Source organism: Mirounga leonina, unplaced genomic scaffold, assembly GCF_011800145.1.
Source record: "Mirounga leonina isolate KUSES-001 unplaced genomic scaffold, KU_Mleo_1.0 Mir_151, whole genome shotgun sequence".
Classification (NCBI taxonomy): Eukaryota; Metazoa; Chordata; class Mammalia; order Carnivora; family Phocidae; genus Mirounga; species Mirounga leonina.
Window position 1 is genome coordinate 64,481,415 of NW_023270377.1, and position 22,614 is coordinate 64,504,028.

The window sequence follows — 22,614 nt, forward strand, 5'->3', positions numbered from 1 at the left end:
AAGCAGTAAAGTACATGTCAGCATTTATGGGAGGAACTGCTCACTTTCATGGTGGAAAGCATGTATTAATGGAAGGTGGGAAGATTGAAGCTAATAATTCAATGTACCACACCATTCATGATAAGAAAAACCTAGTGTGTTAGTTACCCCATTTGTTCAGTTTTTCAAATGTCCTTGAGTAAAGTTTAGGAATTTATATAGCTTTTGCATATTTTTTACTAAGTTTATGTCTTTTTTGGGAAAGGGGAGTTGTTACTAATTTTTTTCTGATTTGTTTTTATCACATAGGAATCTGTTTTAATGTTGTGAATTACATTAACAGATTTTTAAATGTTTAACCCATCTTTTCATTCCCGAAATTCTTGTAATACATCTTCCTGGTCAGGGTGAATTATTCTTTTTTTTTTTTTTTTCTGAGAGGGAGAGGGTGATGGGGGGAGGGAGAGAGAGAGAATCTTAAGCAGGCTCCACACACCACGCAGAGCCTGATGTAGGTAGCTCAATCTCATAACCCTGAGATCATGACCTGAGCTGAAATCAAGAATCGGACACTTAACCAACTGAGCTACCCAGGTGCCCCAAATTATTCTTTTAATATACTGTTGGATATGGTTAACTAATACTTTATTTAGGATTGCCAACGGATTTTTTTTTTTTTAAGATTTTATTTATTTATTTGACAGAGAATGACACAGTGAGAGAAGGAACACAAGTAGGGGGAGTGGGAGAGGGAGAAGCAGGCTTCCCACGGAGCAGGGAGCCTATCACGGGGCTTGATCCCAGGACCCTGGGATCACGACCCAAGCCGAAGGCAGATGCTTAACGACTGAGCCACCCAGGCACCCTGGATTGCCAAAGGATTTAAAGGGACTGATACAATCTATTCATATCTTTTTAAAACATATTAAAGATTCAGAATTTTTTTTTTAGCTTAAATAATGAGGTTGATAATTTTCATAAAGGATATGCTATCTTACTAATTAAAATTCTTATTTAGACAGTGGAATAGTCAGACCAGCAAACTGCCTTTTCAAACCCTCAAATAAAAGAAACCACATTAAGGGGCGCCTGGGTGGCTCAGTCGGTTAAGCATCTACCTTCGGCTCAGGTCATGATCCCGGGGTATTGGGATCGAGCCCTGCATTGGGCTCCCTGCTCAGTGGGAAGCCTGCTTCTCCCTCTCCCACTCCCCCTGCTTGTGTTCCCTCTCTCGCTGTGTCTCTCTCTGTCAAATAAATAAATAAAATCTTTAAAAAAAAAACGCATTAAGTTTATTTCAATATTAAGTGAAATGTTTTTCTGCAGGTTAATGCTTCAGGATAATCAAAATGTGGAAGCGCTAAGGATCCTGGCTCTTTACTATTTGTGTAGGGAGGGGGACATAGAGAAGGTAAGTTGTATTATTTAAGTTTCCTGTATTAAAAAATATGTAGTTACACACACATATGCCTGTACATTAGAGCCTTGAAGAGCTCTTTCAGAATGTATGCCATGGTAGTTTTTACTTGATTCCTAGAAATGCACTTTAATATAGTGATGAGCTTCTTAAATCAACTAATAAAGCAAAAATATTGAATACTTAAAATACCTTGAAAATTCCTTAAATCATTTATTACAGTATATGTGGTTTTCTACATAAAACTCCTATACATGATTAATGTAACTGGTGATGCTAGGTATGGAAGAATATATTTGCAAAATATAATTCTTAGTTTTTTTACAGTTTAACTGAGTTTGCATAATTTAAATGGGCTTAGGATGACATCCCATTGGACCGGACCTTATAATAAGATTCATGTTTCTCTAGTAATGAGCACATTGATTATGTACTGGGTTATGGAATGCCAAAATCCAGTCTGAAGCAAATAGTATTATAACAAGTAGTAGATTTGAATCATGTTTCGTTCTGGTTAAATTGTTAAATGTGATGGCAACTAATAAGTTCTTCAGTAAATACCAGAGGAATTTTACTAGGGGCAACTCTTCAGTAAATTTTCCAGGCATTGAAATTACTTACAGTGTCTTAATGATTTTTCTATTCTAGAAAATATTTTAAAATAAACCAGACTATATAGGTAATCCAGAATCTGATCTCATATAATATTAATGTTTATAATTATATGTTATTTTTCATATCTCATGTGTGTCATGAACTAATTATTGGAGAGGGAGCTTCGCGTATATAGTTAATTGAATATTATGGGTATCTTTATCTACCCAGAGGTTTCCATTTAATAACAAATATTTTAAAAACACATTTTATTTATTTTATTTTATTTTAAGTTTTATTTATGTAAGTAATTTCCATACCCAATGTGGGACTTGAACTCATGACCCCGAGATCAAGAGTCGCATGCTCTCTGACTGAGTCAGCCAGGGACCCCTAAAAAACACATCTTAAAACTCAAGTCTTTATTCATAATTCTTGAGCTTTTTAAAAGAACTTTTAATACATTTCGCAACATAGAAGATTTCACTGGACAAGAGGGAATTTGTAAAAGCAAAGATTTTTTTATTATTCTTATTAGTGTATATGTCATGTATTCTTTTTTTCTTATTTTAAAATTATACTGATACTTTTGTTTTAGGCTGCCACCAAGCTGGAAAACTTAGAGAATGCATTGGATGCCATGGAACCACAGAATGCTCAACTTTTTTATAAGATCACAGTAGCCTTCAGCAGAACTGTAAGAGAGCCTGCTATGTAACAGAGCTCTGTTATCTGTGGCTGGGAATATAAAACAAGTCACAAAGGTTGAGGCATCAAAGAGCATATGGCCTAGAATGAAAATACCATACGTATGTAAATATGTGATACATTCGTAGGAAAGTCAGTTCAGAGGAGATATGATTTCCAACCATAAGAAGGCATAATGGAGCCTTCATGGAAGTAGCCCTTGTGGAGCCTTTAAGGATAGGGAAGTGGGAAATTCCAAAGGAAGTGGGAAGTCATTTATTAATCAGAGCATAGGATTTATAACTAGGGTTATTCTTTATTTTGTTTTTTGAAACTACAGTTGACCCTTGAACAACACAAGTTTGAACTGTGTGAGTCCACTTAATGCAGATGTGTTCAATCAATACAGTATTGTAAATGTATTTTCCTTATGATTTTCTTTTCTATAATTTTATTGTAAGAATATATAACATACAAAATATGTGTTAATAGACTGTTTCGGTTATCAGGAAGGTGTGGTCAATGTAGGCTATTAATAGTTAAGTGTTTGGGAAGTCAAAAATTATATGCAGATTTTCTTTTTTCTTCTTTTTTTTTAAAAATTTTATTTATCGGGCGCCTGGGTGGCTCAGTTGGTTAAGCGACTGCCTTCGGCTCAGGTCATGATCCTGGAGTCCCTGGATCGAGTCCCGCATCGGGCTCCCTGCTCGGCAGGGAGCCTGCTTCTCCCTCTGACCCTCCCCCCTCTCATGTGCTCTGTCTCAAATAAATAAATAAAAAATCTTAAAAAAAAAAAAAATTTATTTATTTATTTGACAGACAGCAAGAGAGGGAACATAAGCAGGGGGAGTGGGAGAGGGAGAAGCAGGCTTCCTGCTGAACAAGGATCCCAATGTGGGGCTCAATTCCAGGACCCTGGGATCATGACCTGAGCCAAAGGCAGACGCTTAACGACTGAGCCACCCAGGCGCCCCTATATGCAGATTTTCAACTGTGTGGTGCGGGAGAGGGGGATAGGGCATGGGTGACAGCACCCTCACCCCTGCATTATTCAAGGGTCAACTGTATTTGAAAAACAGTTTTAACATGGGTGGGAGACAATTTTGGTGGGGAAAATGGCTGGGATTTTTTTTTTTTTTTTTTTTAATAATAGTAGTAAAGAAATGTTTCTATTACAACATCCAATAAGAAGATCATCAGAAATGGAACAGAAAAATACTGCAGAATCTCAATACAAGGAATGAAAGGATTGAAAAGTTCTTAATTAAACTAGAAAAAAATAAGGAAAACGGTATATTCAAGTGAAATACTAGACATAAAATTGAAAGAAAAAATCAAGGATCTTAATTATTAAATGACATTGAAACTGAATTCTTTTGTTAAAAAACAGATTGTCACATTGTGTGAAATGTAGAGGGAAAAAAATCCTGTGCTATTACAAGAGTTTGAATTAAGGAAGATATTTACCTTTTTTATTTACTTTATTGCCAGATAATTTATTTTGATTAGTTTTTAAACAAGCTTACAAAAATTCAAGCAGTTTAGTATTTTACTCTTAAAAGTTATTATGTTAGAACATTACATACTTCAGCAGAGTTGCCATTTCTTAAAATTTTTTTGAAGCTTTTTTCATAAAGATTCTAATGCGTGATCTTTTAAAATATTCTCCATGGTGGCATACCTTCTCCTTAGGGGGAAAGCAAATCCTTGTCTTAAGTTTTGATTAGATTAATACATATATATATATATATATGTATATATATATAAACTTTTAACAATTTTCTTGTCTAATTTGTAAAACAATCATGAGACAGTTTTAAAAAGTATGAAGAGTAGAAAAAGTTCTAAAAAAATGTACAGCAACTTCATTAGAGTATACTTTTCAAGAAGCTATTGTTTAAAATAGCTCATTAGGATTTTAAGTTCCGCTAGGATATAAACTTTTGCTGTACTGTCTAGATAGTAAATAGAGAAGTTTTATTTGATTATTAAATACTTTTATTTATTTTTTCATTCTATTTCTATGAAGTACAAATAATTTGTATCTTTAGGAAAAAATAATCCTCCCACCTGAGTAGAAGTGTTTGACTTTCTAGTCTAAAATTTCTTTTTTCTTTTTAGTGTGGGCGAAGTCAACTCATTCTTCAAAAAATTCAGACATTACTAGAAAGAGCTTTTAGTTTAGCCCCTCAGCAATCAGAATTTGCTGCAGAACTTGGATACCAAATGATTTTACAAGGAAAAGTTAAGGAGGCATTGAAGTGGTATAAGACTGCCATGACACTTGATGAAACTAGCATCCCTGCACTGACTGGTATGACAGCTCTTTCTAAATGTTCCTCAGAGAGATGCAAGTCATAATTCCTTTTAATACATGCTGTTAAAGGAGAAAAAAATGTATGTTGTGGTTTTCTAAAATTAAACTGTCCTCCATTATCCACAATAGAAAAAAAACATAAGTCTTTAAAAATGAAGTTTTTATTTCTTAAATATCTTGAGAGAATAGATTTTTTTTCCTTTTTTTTATTCTTATGTTAATCCCCATACATTACATCATTAGTTTTTGATGTAGTGTTCCATGATTCATTATTTGTGTATAACACCCAGTGCTCCATTCAATACGTCCCCTCTTTAATACCCATCACCAGGCTAACCCATCCTCCCACCCCCCTCCCCTCTAGAACCCTCAGTTTGTTTTTCAGAGTCCATCGTCTGAGAGAATAGATTTTTATGAGATAGTTCCTATAAATTTTGAATTTCTTAGTAACTGATTTTATTTGGGTACAAAGCTGCCCATTTTATTTTCTTTTATTCTTTTTTTCTTAAATCGGAAGTAGTATTACTTTAGTCTATTATACTTTATTATAATGATTAATACTTTATTATGGAGGGAAAATCTGTTTCATTAATGTTTGTGTTAGCTTGAAGTGTACATGCCTGAATTGAGGTGGACTTTGACTGTTTTTGTCCTGTTTGGTTTTAGGATTTATCCGATGTCGATTAATTGAAGGGCAGTTACAGGATGCAGATCAGCAGCTAGAATTCCTTAGGGAAATTCAGCAGTCTATTGGAAAATCTGCGGTACAGTGTTTTATTTTATCAGATGGTAGATCCTAGGTACTGTTTATAAAATACGAGATTTTAAATTTTAGTAATAGTAATGGCTTTCACTAATTTTAACATATACACTAATTTTAATATATAATCACATTTACTAACTTACCTCCACACAGAATTAGACTTTAAATATTCTTGTATAAGATTCTAAAAGTTTGTCCAGGCTAATACTTAAATTCGAACAGATAATGCACATAAATAGCACTTCATAAATGTTTGAAATCTAAGTAGAAATAAATGGCTTTACAACTGAATGGGGTAATTAATGACAACTACTTAATTTCTAGGAATTAACCTATTTACATGCAATTCTTGCTATGAAGAAAAATAAACAACAAGAGGAAGTTATTAATTTGTTAAACGATGTTCTGGACACTCATTTTTCACAATTAGAAGATCTACCACTTGGCATACAGTATTTTGAGAACTTAAATCCTGATTTCTTGCTAGAAATTATTACCGAATATCTGAATTTCTGTCCAATGCAGGTAAGTAATCCTGGGACTTATTTTCAACGAAAATATTTTCAACATCTCTTATATGATGTTTTATAAAACGTGCTAATAAATTGTCTTTCACATGTTAGATTATATCAGCATCTTAATGGTCGTATTTATATCTCTATTAGTTGAAATAGTTTTTAAATCAGAGTACTTACACCAGTGACTGCTATCAAATAATAAATATTGGTTTACAAATATTCACTTACGGTTCATAAAATCTTAATATCTTCTGTTTAGAAGAAATACTAGAAGTCATTTAATTCAGACATGCATGTGATATTTGAATCTACTCCACAGCATCCACATTACGTGTCCATCCAACCCTGGGGTGCATTCAAAAATGCAGTTCTTACTGTGTGACTATGACTATTAGACTGTATTTCCGATGTTGTCAGACTCAACTTTGTGTTAAAAAAAAAGTCCACCCATTTCCTGGTCCGCCTCCTGCTCTCTCGAGTGGCACAGAGCAAGTCCAGTTACTTCGCCAAAGCAAGGATTATTCCTCATTCATAACACAGACCTTTGGATTTTAGAAATTAGGTTTCATGGTCCCCCTAAACAATTCCAGGTTTTTAGCCATTTATTTTTTATATGACATAGTTAGAACCCTGGCCGTGAGCCTGAGGACAGCCTTTATTTTGTTAGTAAGCTCTCAGTAAGCTCACTATTCCGTATATGGGTTTGGCCTTGACAGGTTCTCTTCCTCCCTAATTCTGGGTGTTCCTCTAGCTTTCTTTCGTGATTTATATTATTGACCCCTATTGAATTAATAGTTAACTAAAGTCCTTGGATCTATTATTCACTGCAACTGAGGACCCACGTGTAGACTCTATCCCTAGGAAATTTTATCTCCTCAGATTCATAATTCCAGATTACCATATTCTTTTAGATCCTGATTGTCATCTGCTTTATATGGATCTTTACTGTCCTCCATTATCTGCCTCATCTACCTCTGAATAGAACTGAATATGGAACCTTTTATTGTATTCTCAGAGAGTTCTTTCCAAATTTATGTGGGTCCATTAGTCAGCACTCTTTTTATTACAGACAGTAAGCAGACGACTTAACATTAGTATACTCAGCTCACGATTCAGCACAGGAATATCCTAAGAGGGACTATCAAATACCTCATTGCTAAAAGCATAATACTTAGCATTCTCCCTGATTTACAGCTTCCTTGTGTTGGAAGAAATGAAGATAATGGCCTTTCTTTAGGGAAGCCATGCTGCTGTTTTGATCACCAAGTCCTTTTACAGACTTTCATAATGTGTTTTAAATTAACCCTTCTTAACTATAGAGAACAAACTGAGGGTTGCTGGAGGGGAGGTGGGTGGGGGATGGGCTAGATGGGTGATGGGGATTAAGGAGGGCACTTGTTATGATGAGCGCTGGGTGTTATATGTAAGTGATGAATCACTAAATTCTACAACTAAAACCATATTGCAGTGTATGTTAACTAACTAGAATTTAAATAAAAACTAGAAAAGAAAGAAAAATAAATTAACCCTTCTGGAATAACACCTAGGATTGATCCCAGTCTCCCCTGTCGTGATCTGTTCTCAGTTGCTTAGAGTCAGAATACATTTTTCACTACTTGTGCAGTATTCAGAATTCACTCAACAAATGCTTGTAGAGTACCCAGGGCTCCGCTTGGAGCTGGTGATGTGGTGGTGTAAGAATAAACCACAGCCTTTGCCCTCTTGAAGCATATATAACTAGCCAGAGGAGACAGATAATATAGTCAAGTCAATTATGTAATAGAAAATAACAGACTAGGGTCGGGGGTGGTAATTTTGGATAAGATGGCCTGGTTAGGCCTCTTTGAGATGGTAAAAGTTGAACAAAAACTTGAAGTGTTCCTGTGGAAATACGGTATGGATTGTCTCAGGCACAGGAACACTTGTGCTGTGGCCTCGAGGGACACAGGAGACTCATGTGACCGGGAGGGAGTGAGGAGGAGGTCACAGGAGAGGATACAAGACCACGTGGGGCCTTAGAAGTTGTTGTCACTTCCCCAGCATCAACTCTGAGCACAGTGAGGAGCCAGCAAAAGGTTTCCAGCATGATCTGACTCAACAGGTTAAAAGGATTTCTCTGGCAGCTATGCTAAGAATTAATTGTAGGTGGAGAAAGAAATAATGTGGTAATGTGGTAAAGTGGTAATTGTGTCCCTAGTCCACGACATTCTGTGTTCCTGCAATATAACCTTTGTCAGCGTGATAGCACCTAATTAGCACTTACAATGCTGTTTTCATAGGGAAATATCAGAAAGACAGACTTGTCTGTCTCTCCAGCTCTGTTCCTTGCCCCTTTTATATAGGTTTTTTTTTAATCAAACAGATGTTATCTTAGATATCGTCCATATATGCTTTACTCTGAAAGCATTTACAGTAAAAATGATGGTGGTTCTCAAATAATAATTTTTTTCAATAAATAATTCTTAGCAGATGGCAAAGAACCTTAATCTCACTATATCACCTACACTTTCACTGTTTTCAAGTGAAAAAAATACTTTTAAAGAGTTTACTCTGTATTCATTACTGTTTGAAAACGTGTAAAATTCCAATCTTCAAGGCACCCTAGCCCTATAAGAGAAGCAAAACAAAATATGAAACTACTATGGGGTTGTATAAGATAATATAGAATGCTAAATTTTATTACACAGATTATAAGTGCTGTAGAAATTTAAAGAAGTTGAGGTGTTCTAGGCACCAGGGGTCATATTTTGAAATTCCTTTTGAAATTTTTGCGCATTTTTTTGTGCTGCAAGGTAGCAAAGAGATGTGGCACTTTCTTGTCAATAACAACGTCTCGTGGTAGAAGTGATTGTCAGTAAGAGACCGTACTCTAGCTAAGACTATATACTTGTGGGGCATAGGGGCACAATGGGGAAGATTGGAAGCAGCATTAGTAGGGCAAAGCAGGGAGAATGAACATTTGACATTTAAATTCTAATATCATATTTTAGCTTGTGAGTGGGTAATCATTGATTAAGACAGCCATTAAGACAATAAATTTCCAGTACTCTTTTAGTTATATTTACTGCATATTAATAAAAAGAGAAAAAAACAACAACAAAAACCTTTGAGGACCTCCAGCATGCCAGGCAGAGAAGCAGAAAATGTGAAGGTATGAGACATCTGGTGTAGTGCACATGAGTGTTTTATACCTTCTGATATCTACTAGGAAAAAAAAGAATTTTCAGAAACTGATCTTACAGTACTCTAGGGGGCAATGCAAGTTACTGAACTGAATAAATCACAAGGCAGGTCTAGAATTAGAATTCACATTGCCTTGACTCTCAATTCCAGCAAGAAATTCTGCCTCTTAGTTATCTTTCCTTTGAATATGTTTCCTTTACAGTTTTTGAACAAATACACTCCTTTCGTGTTATCAAATCAGTAATTGTGTAATTCATAACTATTTTGCTGAATAAAAGCCGTTATTTACATGGTTTGTTCATAGATCCCAGGCAGAAAAATTAGTATTAGTCACATTATGGTAAAGAGATGCAAAAGTAGAATAACAGAAATTTTGGAAAAATACATAGTTTTGCTAGTTATACTAAAATTTAATGTGTGTGTTCACTTTTAACTAAATACTAAAACTTATAAAATGATATGCTAATTTGTTTTGTTTATAGCCTGCAAGTCCTGGGCAACCTCTCTCTCCACTTCTCAGACGTTGTACCTCAATCCTGGAGACTATAGTAAGAACTGTACCAGGTCTTCTGCAAGCTGTCTTCCTAATAGCCAAAGTGAAATATTTATCAGGTAGAATATACCTTAAAAACTTAAAATAACTTTTTTATTCTGATGTTGACAAAAACAAAAGGGAAATAAACTAAGTATATATATGGAGAACAGTCACATAAAATGCATTTTACTTGTGCACAAATAAATAATTTTAATCCAAAATAAAATTGCATAATATTCTGTACTATTTAATTCTTTAAAAATTACAATAAATATAATATTTGTTGATCAAGTGAATTGCTGGGAAAATGCAGTTGTACCACTTAAAAAAAAAGTCCGTCAGATACTTAGATGGCAGTAAGAATTTATAGTCTTTAGTCCATAGTTATTGACTCATTGGCAGAGCCAGATGCAAGGTTTACCAGGTTTGGGGCCTTTATGAAATGTACTGATTAATTCCTGTTTAGTTTCTGTGATTATGTATAGGAAAAAAATAATAATAATAACCCCAGATATATAACCTTCTTCTTTTAGGACACAAATGGGTTTGTGACTATATACATAGTAGACCAACCTTTGGGGCTTCTATTTATGTACCTTTTCTAGATGAATACCATGCAAAGTAAATTAAGTTTGTAAAATCATAAGGGGTAGAAACCAACTTAAAGGTATCATCCTAAACAATTATTTCTTATATATAATGGAGAGAGTTAGAAGATTGACTTTGCTAATTTTTTGTACCTCAATTTTAACTGTTAAAAAAACAAACAAACTAGATGATCTCAAAAGCTCGTATCTCTGAAATACTCTAGATGTAAGAAGTAGCTCTATTATATCTTCTTCCGGTTAGGTTCTGTTGAGCCACATGAAATTTCTACTTTCCTCCGAGTTGAATGGTATTATCTACTAAATAATTAAACTGGGACTTTGAGTTCTGTGATTAATTTATTAGACATCTGTTATTTTGAAAATTGATATAAATCAGTCTCAGTGTAGTAATTCTTAATTGCCAAAGTCTCTAGAAGTGAAAGTCTCCTATATTGACCCCATTTTTAAAAACAGCAGCCTTAAATCATTTGAAATAGTGCTGCCGTATGTCCGAATAGCGGTATCCTGATAAAACTGCCAACTACAATGACTTCTAACCCCAGAACTACCCGGAGTTGGACCAGACTTCACAGGTTAAGGGCACAGACATGAGCCATAAGTTCCGGGGTTGCCAAGGCCACCTGAACTTCTGACTAGCTGGCTACAAATTCGGGGTTTCTATGACCCCTCAGGTTCAAGTTCACTAGAACGACTCCTAGAATTCAGGAAATTGCTATACATATGATTAGAGTTTTAGTATAGCAAAAGGATACTAATACAAACTAGCAAAAGGGAGAGATGCACAGGGCAAAGGCCTGGGAGGGTTCCAAATGTGAAGCTGCCATTGTTCGGTCTGTGGAGTTGGTACACATCAACAATCCAACACATGTATATATGACAGTACGTAGAGAGCATTAACAACTAGGGAAGCTCACCCCAGGTTCATTATATAGGCATGGATATGGAATCATTGGGCATGTGATTGAAGTCAGGCTTCAGGGTCCTGCTTCCCAGTTCAGGTAGATAACACCATCCTCTGCTTGGTTGGTCTTTCTGGCATGGCTGGTCCCCATTGAGTCATATTCTGAACATAAGCTATCTAGGGCTTACTCTTCATCTTCTCACTTATATAAATTGTCAAAGCCAACCTCAAACAACAAAGATACTTCTCTCACTCAGGAAATTCCAAGATTTTAAGACTCTGTCCCAAGAACCTGGGACAAAGACCAGCCAAATTCTATGTTACAAAGACATACATGCAGGACAGAAATGTCTTTCATTTTTCCCTTAAAGGAAATTAGGCTGCTCTTAGATTAAAATGTTATATCGTTGTGTTCTTTTTTTATATGGCTATTTTCTGCAACAGTGATTACCCATTTCTCGTTTTTAAATATTTAGTGACCTTCTAAATACTAACCACGCATCTTTGCCCCCTCATCACACTTAAAAGAAAGATTCTGATCTCAATTATTCATTCAGTCCTCATATTCTTCAGTCTCTTATTTGTAAACCCTGATTCTTTTCCTATGTGCTTTCCCCCTTAGCAGTAACCTTCAAGCTATCTCCTTAATCCTTTTCCTCCTTAAAGAACATGGGGGTGGTAATTTGCACACCAGTTTATTATACTTAGCGTTCCCATTTCCTGTTTCCTTTTCTGCCTGCTCAGTTCTTGAGTGTTAGAGTGTATCACAACAATAAATAATCCAATATTATTTATTATGTTTGTTGGTTGATTGACAAATTTTGATACTATGTTTAGTATGTTATTATGCAGCCTCAGCCTGTTACTTGTTTATTAATCCTATGTCTGTAAGAAAACTGTTTTCTGTGTAGATGGATTCTGTCATGGGTAGGTTGGGCCTTTGGGAACTGGAAGCCCTAACTGTAAGCCTCGTTTGGTCTATTGAGGTATCAGGTGAGGTTAAGGAGCGTAATGGAACAGAGAGTAATTTAGGGTCTGTTCTTCCCTGGTGCTCCTAGCAAGGTTGAATGGGGAGCTGGGATCCTATACCTACTTAACACAGTCTGTGAGATGGCTTTAGGCGGAATACTGTGGGTTATATCACTAGAAATTTCTTCTAGGACCTAGAGTTTATACTGTTCCTTCTCTGAAGAGCCTCTTTCTACCCCATCTACCAGCCCAAGCCTAACAGATTCCACCATTCCTGTACTTTTTGATCATTTCTTCCATCTAAGACTCGTAGATGTACAGAGGATGTGTGTCCAAAACATTGGCTATTACACTTGGCATTTAAAGGCATATTAAATCAATAACTCCTATTTCTGAATGTCCGGAATATATCCTTAATGCTTTTTTTGTTATTTTAAATACAGTGGTAAAATTTCTGGCCAAGGATGATTATAAGACTATATATCCTCTTTGTTAATATAAGTGACAGTACAGAATTCTAGCTATTTAAATGTCTGTGTTTTGCAAAACTTACTGTAATGAAATTTTAAGTAAAAAGTTTTTTGATCAGGAAAATAAATAAAGGTACATTTATAGTCCTCTCAGAAGTAGCAATGGTGATTGGCTCTGATCCTTTCACAGCTTTCCCTGGTTTGCTCCTTATGGCTGGCCTGACTTACAGGTATATTCTTTTATGAAGACTAGAAAGGGGCTACCTGGGGCAGGTAGGCATGGAACTATCCATAAACTATTCATGTCCCTCTTCTCTCTCACATCTCTCTCTCTCAACCATTTGAATTATAATGCTTTGTTTCTCTTACTAGGTGACATTGAAGCAGCTTATAATAACCTGCAGCATTGCCTAGAACACAACCCTTCTTATGCAGATGCTCATCTCCTGATAGCTCAGGTTTATTTGTCTCAGGAAAAATTCAAATTGTGTTCTCAGTCACTTGAACTTTGTCTGAGCTATAATTTTAAGGTACGTATTCCAGATTCAGGTGGATAAAACATATCACCCTCCTTGAACCTTTAGCAAGTGTCTACATATTCACCTGTTTTGTATTTTGCCTATAATGTTTTGCTAATAAATTTATTTTTCGTGGAAAAAAGTTTGGATTCACAAGCAGGAGAAAAAGTGGAGGCAGCTGTTTTGTAATTAAAAAAACTATATGAACTTGGAGACGGAGGACCTGGGGGTCAGTGTCTGGTTTTTCCACTTTTCTCTCTCTGAACCTGTTTTCTTCTCTATAAAACTCATATAATAACACCTTACAGTTGTAGTGGGCATTAAATGCAGTAATTGATGTAAATAAAAATAATTGTAAACTGTAGAGCATTATGCCAAATATTTTTATGTGTAAGAACTCTTATTTATTGCTTGTTTCTTTCTTGGATTGTGGGTTTTAATAACTTTTTAGAGTCATCATCAAAGAACACCTAGTCATTTTGAAAGTTCGTGTGTGGTTTGAGGATATAAACATGTTAGATTTCTAGCCAAGACACTCTGTGTTACATCCCATATCCCTAAGCATTAGGGAAAATCATAGGTTCAGATGCTTCCTGAACTACCTGGAGTCGTGGAGGAGCTCCTCAGACTTTTGCTTTGGTTCACAGGGTTTTGAACCCTGTTATGTGAGGACCCTTCAGTGGACTGGAGAATTCAGGATTTGCAGAAGACGGTGCCTGCTTCTTGGTCAGTAGTTCTCAAGACTAGTGGTGTGTTACCACCCTAGTGCCAGTACCCCATCCCAATGACTCGAAATCTCTTGAGAAAAGAACAGAATCATGAGTATTTACACAGAGCCCACCAGAAAATGTGATGCCTAGCTCAGGCTTACAGCCATAGCCGTAAGGATGATTGGAGCCTTCCTAGACATGATCATCTCCTTCGACTCCTTCTTCGATCTTTTTGTCATTTTCTTATTTTTTCTGTATACACTTTTGGTACCCAAAATAAAGATAGAGCCTTCATAACTAGGTGTTTCAGAGTAGTATCAAAGGGTAAAACCAAGTTTGACTAAAGTGTTCTGGGATTTTTAATCTTAAAACTAAAAAATAAAAGAAAGGGAAAAAACTGTTTCTAGAAATCTAATGACTTGATACCAGTATTAGAAGTCCCAGATAGGGGCGCCTGGGTGGCTCAGAGGGTTAAGCGTCTGCCTTCGGCTCAGGTCATGATCTCAGGGTCCTGGGATCGAGCCCCACATCGGGTTCCCTGCTCAGTGCAGAGCCTGCTTCTCCCTCTCCCTCTGCCACTCCCTCTGCTTGTGCTCTTCTGTCTATCTCTCTGTCAAATAAATAAATAAAATCTTTAAAAAAAAAAAAAAAGAAGTCCCAGATAAATTCCTTTCCTGAAAACTAAATTTCCTAGAATATATTTGCTAGCCTTACAAGCTTTTTTTTGTATTTTCTCTTCTATCATGGTAAAAGCCCTTAATCACCTTGTTTGTCATCCAGGAAGATGCTGGGTAGTGGCAGGTTGCCTGAATCTGATTTAACACCATAAATGATCAGAAAGTTAATAAAAAGACAGAAATAGACCTCATGTATACAATCACAGGTAGACTATCCTCAGAGATTCTGTTATTTTAATGTTTGGTGAATTGTAAATTATGTGTTGGCATTGTAAGCACTCCAAGGAAATATTTCTAAATATTATTTTTTTTCAGGTGAGAGAATACCCTTTATATCATTTGATAAAAGCTCAGTCACAAAAGAAAATGGGTGAAATAGCAGAAGCAATTAAAACTCTACATATGGCAATGAGTTTACCAGGAATGAGAATTGGAGCTTCTTCAAAATCAAAATACAGAAAAACTGAAGTTGATGCAAACCATCGTTTATCAATCTTTCTCGAGTTGGTAGAGGTTCACCGCTTAAATGGAGAACAGGTAAGTCAAGTTTTAATTCAGTGGTTCAGCTCGGAACTTTGTTAGACAAGTATATATATTAGTAGGAAATGAAAAAGCTGAAATTATTTTCTTGCTTAACTGGCCGAGTTTAGAAAATTTATTTCTCATTACTTTGAACCAAATCATGTCCTTTCTGCAAACCCCTGACGTTAAACATAATTTGCAGCTGGATGACCTTAGGTAACAGTGTGCTTTCATTAGCTACCAGGCAATATAGTAATGCCATCTATGTGTAATCTAATATGAGTAATAATATAAATTACTATGTACCATGAAATGTATCAGTGTAATATGATGTATGTAATAATATAATCTTTGATGACCTTGGCTACCATGAAAGGTAATAATATAACATGGTTATCATTCTGTAGACTCCTGAAAGAGTCACGCACATGCCAGCACACACGTCCATGTACACACAAGTGCTACTGGAATCGAATGAAAGTACCAACCTGAAACTCTAGTAGTTGACAAAACGAAAGAACCACTTGATGAATACAGCTTTGGTAAATTCATAGGATGATCGTAAAATCAAATACTTAAAATAATACATATAATAACATAATAATAAGTAGAAAGCAAGCAAGCATGCACTTTTGAGAGAAGAGTTAAAGCCTTATAAAAAATGAGGAACCTGGGGCGCCTGGGTGGCTCAGTCATTAAACGTCTGCCTTCGGCTCAGGTCATGATCCCGGGGTCCTGGGATCGAGCCCCTGCATCGGGCTCCCTGCTCAGTGGGGAGCCTGCCTCTCCCTCTCCCACTCCCCCTGCTTGTGTTCCCTCTCTTGCTATCTCTCTCTCTGTGTCAAATAAATAAATAAGTAAAATCTAAAAAAAAAAAAAAAATGAGGAACTTAACATTTATATCTGTTTTTTAGATTGCAACAGTTGCTCATCAGTTATTTTCATATTTTAGTGGAAATTAAGAAGGCTGTGTCTAGATACTTGCCAAATCTCAAAATAATTTCTATTTCACTAATACATTAACCTAAATATATATTTAAGAAGAACCAGTTCTGCCATAGATAGTTGATTCCAGAATGCACTATTTTTTTTCACATGTTAACATTTCTGAAATCAAAATGTCTTATAATCTCTTAAGTTGAGATGAATCCTAAAATAAATGACATTTTAGATTCATCGAGGTACAGATTTGGAACTGAGGGAATGTATTCAGCTGAGACATAAAAGAAATGAGGTCCTGGCATAGGGAATAAAGTAATCTGCTAGTTAATGAAGAGCCATTTGGTACAGGGGAGGATTGTGGACTGGATCCCATCAAGGAGGCAGTAATGAGCATGGCTAAGAGTTTAAGCTCTGGGGTCAAGCTGCCTGAGTTTGGGTTCTGAGTCTGTCGTTTGTTAACTTCTTCACTCTCCAAATTTCAGTTTCCTTGCTGCACGGTGGGGATAATCATAGTAACTACTTCAGAGAATTTCTATGAGAATTAGATGCTGGACGCAAAGTAAATGCTTATTAAATTGCAGTAGCAACAGCTCTTGTGTAGCAACCCCCATTGTCCCGGTCATGAAAACACTTTTCAGCCAACAGATATTTATACAGTCATCTGAATTTGGTCTCTGAGTTTAATTTTAAATTTTTGTGTTTTTCAAACATCTGTCAATATTTCATGAAGATCCTAACATTTACTGTTCATTCTGGATTTGGAGAAAATCTTCCTTTCTAATGTAATTTGTTGAATATTTTGAAAGAGTGTTATTTTAACTTCATCTTTATAGCACGAGGCAGCAAAAGTTTTACAAGATGCCATCCATGAATTTTCTGGGACGTCTGAAGAATTACGTGTTACCATTGCTAACGCAGACCTAGCTCTGGCGCAAGGAGATGTGGAGCGGGCTTTAAGCATGCTTCGGAACGTTACAGCTGAGCAGCCTTATTTCACAGAAGCCAAAGAGAAAATGGCAGATATTTATCTGAAGCACAGAAAAGAGAAAATGTTATATATTACTTGTTATAGGTAAGTGATTATTTTAACCCATTGTATTTTGACACACTTACTTCTTAAAATTAATCCCCAAATTTCTTTTTTTCTTTTCTTTTAACTGCTTTACCGTATAGACCCTTTCCCTAATATGTTCAACTACCAACCACAATCACACTAACCAAGTAACTCAGTCTCCCTAAGACATAAGCCGTAGTGATTATGATTATTTCAACCTGTGGCTTACTCTGGATTCTTAGCTGTCCTCCTTCCTTAGATGTGATTTCACTTTAATCTTCCTGTTTGGGATGGGCAAGAGCAAGTTATGTGTATTCTAATAGCTTAAGAAAGCTGTGTAATGTAACAACAGTTCAGGGCCATTTAAAGACTTTATTTATTCATTTGAGACACAGAGATTGAGAGAGAGAGAGAGCATGAGCAGGGAGAGAGGCAGAGGGAGAGGGAGAAGCAGGCTCCCTGCTGAGCCAGAAGCCCAATGCGGGGCTCGATCCCAGGACCCTGGGATCATGACCTGAGCCGAAGGCAGACGCTTAACCATCTGAGCCACCCAGGCGCCCCTCAGGGCCATTTTTAATGCTCAGCGTGACAGCTCTAGCAATACGAAATTATGGCTTAGTATATACCACACCAAGGTATGGATTACAAATTTTCCTTGATGAAAGGGCAGGGACTTTAACAGTTACATTATACACTGGTGCCCTTAGGGGTTATTGGGATACACACATTCATGTGCGTGCGTGTGCATGTGTGTGCACAGACATACACACGGGCTGCTCTTACTTTTCTCCCCAAACAAAAAGATAAACATACAAGCACACACTTTATGTAACAGAAAATCAACATTTTTATCTGTTGAGAACACAGCAAGATGTTGATGAATTCAGTCATTGGTTCATCTATATTATGTAAATACCCAAACTTGGAACTCTGCTCAGGTTCTTTGTAGGTGCTGAGTGATTCAAAGAAACTGAGCAGCATCCCATGTATAGATGGATGAACTAGAGGTCCTAGATCATATTTTCTATGATGTTTCCAAAAGATCAGCACTAACTGTCATCTCTCATGATAGAAAAATATTTTAAAATAGGGTCGCTTTGTTTTGGATACTCTCTAATATCATAGTTAAAAGCACAGGCTTTGTTTCAGGCAGATCTGACACATTAGTTGTAGACTTCAGTTCTTCAGCAACATCTATAAAATTATACTTCTCAAATAGTTTTTGGACCAATTGAATGAGAAACCATACGTTGCAATAGCATCACATGATATTTTTGTGCCTTCACTCACATCATTTCAGAATTAGAGATAACAAAACCTGTTTCTGTATAATTGATATGTTTACTGTCTACCAGTACTCTTGTTACCTGCATTTCAGAAAATGGAAAGATTGAATGAAAAAAAAAAAAAAAGAGTTGATCTAGCATAAATAATCTGGGTGTGGGTATGGGTAGGTGGTTTTTTTCTTTTACAATGTTACACTGTTGAAAATGTAGAAGGTACTCTGAAGGCTATTGGCTAATTGAAATAAGTGAGCTTACCTTGTATTTAGCTGGTGTAGAAGAAGATACTTGTATTCAGTCTACTAAATAGAGTTGGTCTGATTTCTAGAGAAATTGCTGAGAGAATGCCCAGCCCTCGTTCTTTTCTTCTCCTTGGTGATGCATACATGAATATACAAGAGGTAAAGTTCCTGATGCTACTGAACTCAGATTTTTTTAAAAAATGGTAAAACTCTTTTTTGTGATTAGCTTCATAGTCTCTTAAAAGGAATTTTTTAATGTTATTTAATATATGACAATCCAGTCATCACTGTAAAAGGAAATAACCATTACAACAAAAAAGTTGTTTTCAAATTGAGATGCAATTAATTCAGCACTATCATTTGAAATAGAGATGGTACCAGAAGCAAGTTAAGAGAGTCTTTTAAGTGGAAGAATGAAGAGAGCTAGTGGCCAAAATGGTGTTTACTAATGAGTTACACCTACCAGTAGTGACTGTCACCTCTCTGAAACTGTTAACGTTTCTAGACTTAAATATGTGCTTTATTTGTCTCACTGAGTGAATAGAGCTTAATTATAGAAATGTTGTCCTTTAATGGGATCCAGCTAAGCTGTTTATTCATTGCTTATTTTTTGTATCCGCCAACATTAGCCTGAAGAAGCCATAGTAGCATATGAGCAAGCATTAAATCAGAATCCCAAAGATGGAACACTGGCAAGCAAAATTGGGAAAGCACTTGTCAAAACCCACAACTATTCGAAGGTAAGCACTTTATATGTTTGAAATATGTCTATTGGATTCAATGTTTCAAACCCTGCTTTATGAGAAGTCTTTAGCAAGCACCGTTTACATCCTGATGGTTGTAAACTCCAAATTTATATTCACAAACAGGAATTTATGTTAAAGACTTTCTCAGTGTCTCTTCATCGCTGCATTTTGCCAAGACTGTTTGGGCCCTGAAGTTTACTTCCGATATCATCTTACACCTAAACCCTGCAGCCAATTACGATGAAATTGCTGTGGTTACATCTTTTTCATTCTATGACAAAGCATAACAGATGTCCTTTCTGTTGAACCAGTTTTGATAAGCTGTGTGCTTTTTTTTCCCCCCTCTAGTACGGGTAGTGGATTTTCCTTTAGTTGTTAATGTCTTGTTCTATCCCTGGTCACTACTGAACATATATACAGCCGCTAGCAGAGTATTTGCATTCACTGAAGTTCACTGGCCTCTGGACTAAAACTGGTAAAAACAGTTTCACCAAGCACTTTTCGTTAGCTGCTTTTCATAAGAAACGCTCGTTGCCTTGTCTGATGTTTGATTGTCTAAGAAAAATGGCATACTTAACTGACAGGCAGGTACATGCCTAAGCTTCTCCTCTAAGTTTTTTCCAATTTTTATATGCTTTAAGTCTGTAATGTATAAAATATCTATGCTTAACACCATTCTCATTGCCTTATTTTCTAACTGAAATGCATTTTGTTTAGGCAATCACTTACTATGAAGCCGCTCTGAAAAGTGGACAACAAAATTATCTTTGCTATGACCTGGCTGAGCTTCTATTAAAATTGAAATGGTATGACAAAGCAGAAAAAGTTCTTCAACATGCTCTAGCTCATGAACCTGGTATGAAAGTCTTTCTGATTTGAAAAATATATATACCATACCTGATAGGTCTGATCTATTTTATTTTTATATTGTATAAATGTTTATTTGTATTCTCAGTATTATATATATTTTCAGTATTATATGTGTGAGGTTGATTATTTCATTTATGAGCATGTCACTCTATTAAAATATTTGACTAATCTAATAACAGATTTATGAAACAGCTAATTGTGTTATAGAAAGATACTTTACTTTCCAAAATGATATAAAGGGAGTTTCCTTTAAATTACAACTACATCTGATATTTTTATATATCAAGTAAACACCTTTATAATCTTTACTCCTCTTTTAAGTTTTTTTAAAAATTCAACACTCTAAAAGAATATAATGTGTAAGTCTCCAATTTCTCCTGTGAATTCTACTTGCCCTGTTCTCAAACTACCTCCCTAGAGGTAACCATTTTTGTGTTTTAGTGTATTTGTAAATATATAAGTGTAATATGCATAATTTTCTTTTCAAATGGATTGTTTTTCCCATCCTGTAATTTTTTTTCACAGACAGCATGTGCCAGATATCATTTGATGTTAGTACATTCATATCATTCTAATGCCATCATAATATTCTATAACTCCATAGTTTTTGTTTTGTTTTGTTTATAACTCCATAGTGTTTTTTAAACTTCCCTTCAATTATTGGGCATTTAGTTGGTTTTCCGTTCTTTTGATATTAATAAACTATGTTACAGGAAATATCCTAGTATCTCATTCGTTGGTATATACTTGCTTCTATTTCTTAGGAGCAAGATGCTAAGTCAAAAACTACATGCATTGAAAACATAACTGGATACTATAAATTGCCTTCTTACAAGTTTGCTTTTTAAAGATCTTTATTTTAAATTAAAATCTAGCACTTACTCATCCCCAAAATTTAAAGATTACAGAAGTGAATGCAAGTTGTGTTGTCCCACTCTCCAGAGAAAACCACATTTACCTTGTGTATCATTCTCATTAGTGTCCCCACCATGCCTCTCTCTCTCTCTCACGTAATTACCACATTTTTCCTACCAAGATGGGATCATATTATGCTGCACATCTGCAGTAGGCATTTTTCGCTTAGTAGCTTCTCTCCATGTTGGTAAATGTAGTTCTTCTTTATTTTCTTTAGCACAGGTAGAGCATTCTACTATATGTTGATATCAGAATTTATTTGATGAGTCCCCTATTGATAGACATTTAGATTGAAGAAAAGTTGGAGACAGTACTGAGACTGAGTCCTTGTTTATATACCTCTGTGTGCTTCCTAGAATTGAGTCATGCCCCATGGTTCTTTCTTAAGGCCAAAATGTCCCATAATTGTGTAGTATTAATCAGAGGGGGGAAAAACACTTTAATTTGCATTTTTTTGATGATTGATAAGGCTAGGCATTATTTTATGTCTGTAGATCACATTTTCTTCTAGATGTTTTTGTTCATATCCTTTGTCTTTGACCCTGAACCTCTGATTCATCATCTGTCACCTGTTACTCATTTGGAGACATTTTTCTCCCAACCTGTTCCTTTTTTTGTTTTTTTCAATTGAATTTATTATTTCTTCAGTCAAATAGAATACTTAATTATTATATATACCAGTCTTTTCTTTTTTTGAGTTCTGAATTTCCTATCATGCTCAGAAAAACTTCCCTCATCCTAACATTGTAAAAATATTCTTTTGTATTTTTCTGGAATTTTTATAGAACATTAATCCATGTGCTTTAATCCCCATACAGTTTTTACTATATAGTTTCCCAAATGGAGAACAGTTTTATTTCAGTGCCATGTATTGAGATGCCACCTTTACTGTATAATAAACTTATTTATGTGTATGGCTGATTCTGGGAATCTTCATTTTCTTACCCTAAGTTATTTTGCTTTTGCCTGTGTCCTATTCACTGTAAATGTGTTTGGATACCTGATAAGGTCATCCCGACTCTTGAGTTTTCTAGTATTTTCAAAGTGGTCTTTTAATTTAGCTTTGAGGAAGTTGGTGTTTAAATTCTTCTAATTTGGGATGCATTTACTACATAAAGTGTTATTGGTTCCGTAAAAATATTTGCCTGGGTCTGTCAGACCTTGCTTGAAACACTGCAGATGGCCTTGCATGTG

General features: G+C 35.6%; 1 protein-coding gene across 7 annotated transcripts in view; it reads left to right on the forward strand.

The window, feature by feature from the left end:
• TTC21B (tetratricopeptide repeat domain 21B) overlaps positions 1 to 22,614 on the forward strand; it is a 94,143-nt gene that overhangs the window by 16,615 nt on the left and 54,914 nt on the right. For all 7 annotated transcript variants that reach the window (XM_035007858.1, XM_035007857.1, XM_035007856.1 and 4 more), the window contains exons 7-18: positions 1,306 to 1,390; positions 2,589 to 2,687; positions 4,799 to 4,991; positions 5,661 to 5,758; positions 6,082 to 6,282; positions 9,941 to 10,070; positions 13,314 to 13,471; positions 15,162 to 15,383; positions 17,144 to 17,382; positions 18,976 to 19,048; positions 19,519 to 19,629; positions 20,353 to 20,491. In XM_035007858.1, coding sequence (XP_034863749.1) covers positions 1,306 to 1,390; positions 2,589 to 2,687; positions 4,799 to 4,991; positions 5,661 to 5,758; positions 6,082 to 6,282; positions 9,941 to 10,070; positions 13,314 to 13,471; positions 15,162 to 15,383; positions 17,144 to 17,382; positions 18,976 to 19,048; positions 19,519 to 19,629; positions 20,353 to 20,491 — 1,748 coding nt within the window. The remainder of the gene's footprint in view (positions 1 to 1,305; positions 1,391 to 2,588; positions 2,688 to 4,798; positions 4,992 to 5,660; positions 5,759 to 6,081; positions 6,283 to 9,940; positions 10,071 to 13,313; positions 13,472 to 15,161; positions 15,384 to 17,143; positions 17,383 to 18,975; positions 19,049 to 19,518; positions 19,630 to 20,352; positions 20,492 to 22,614) is intronic.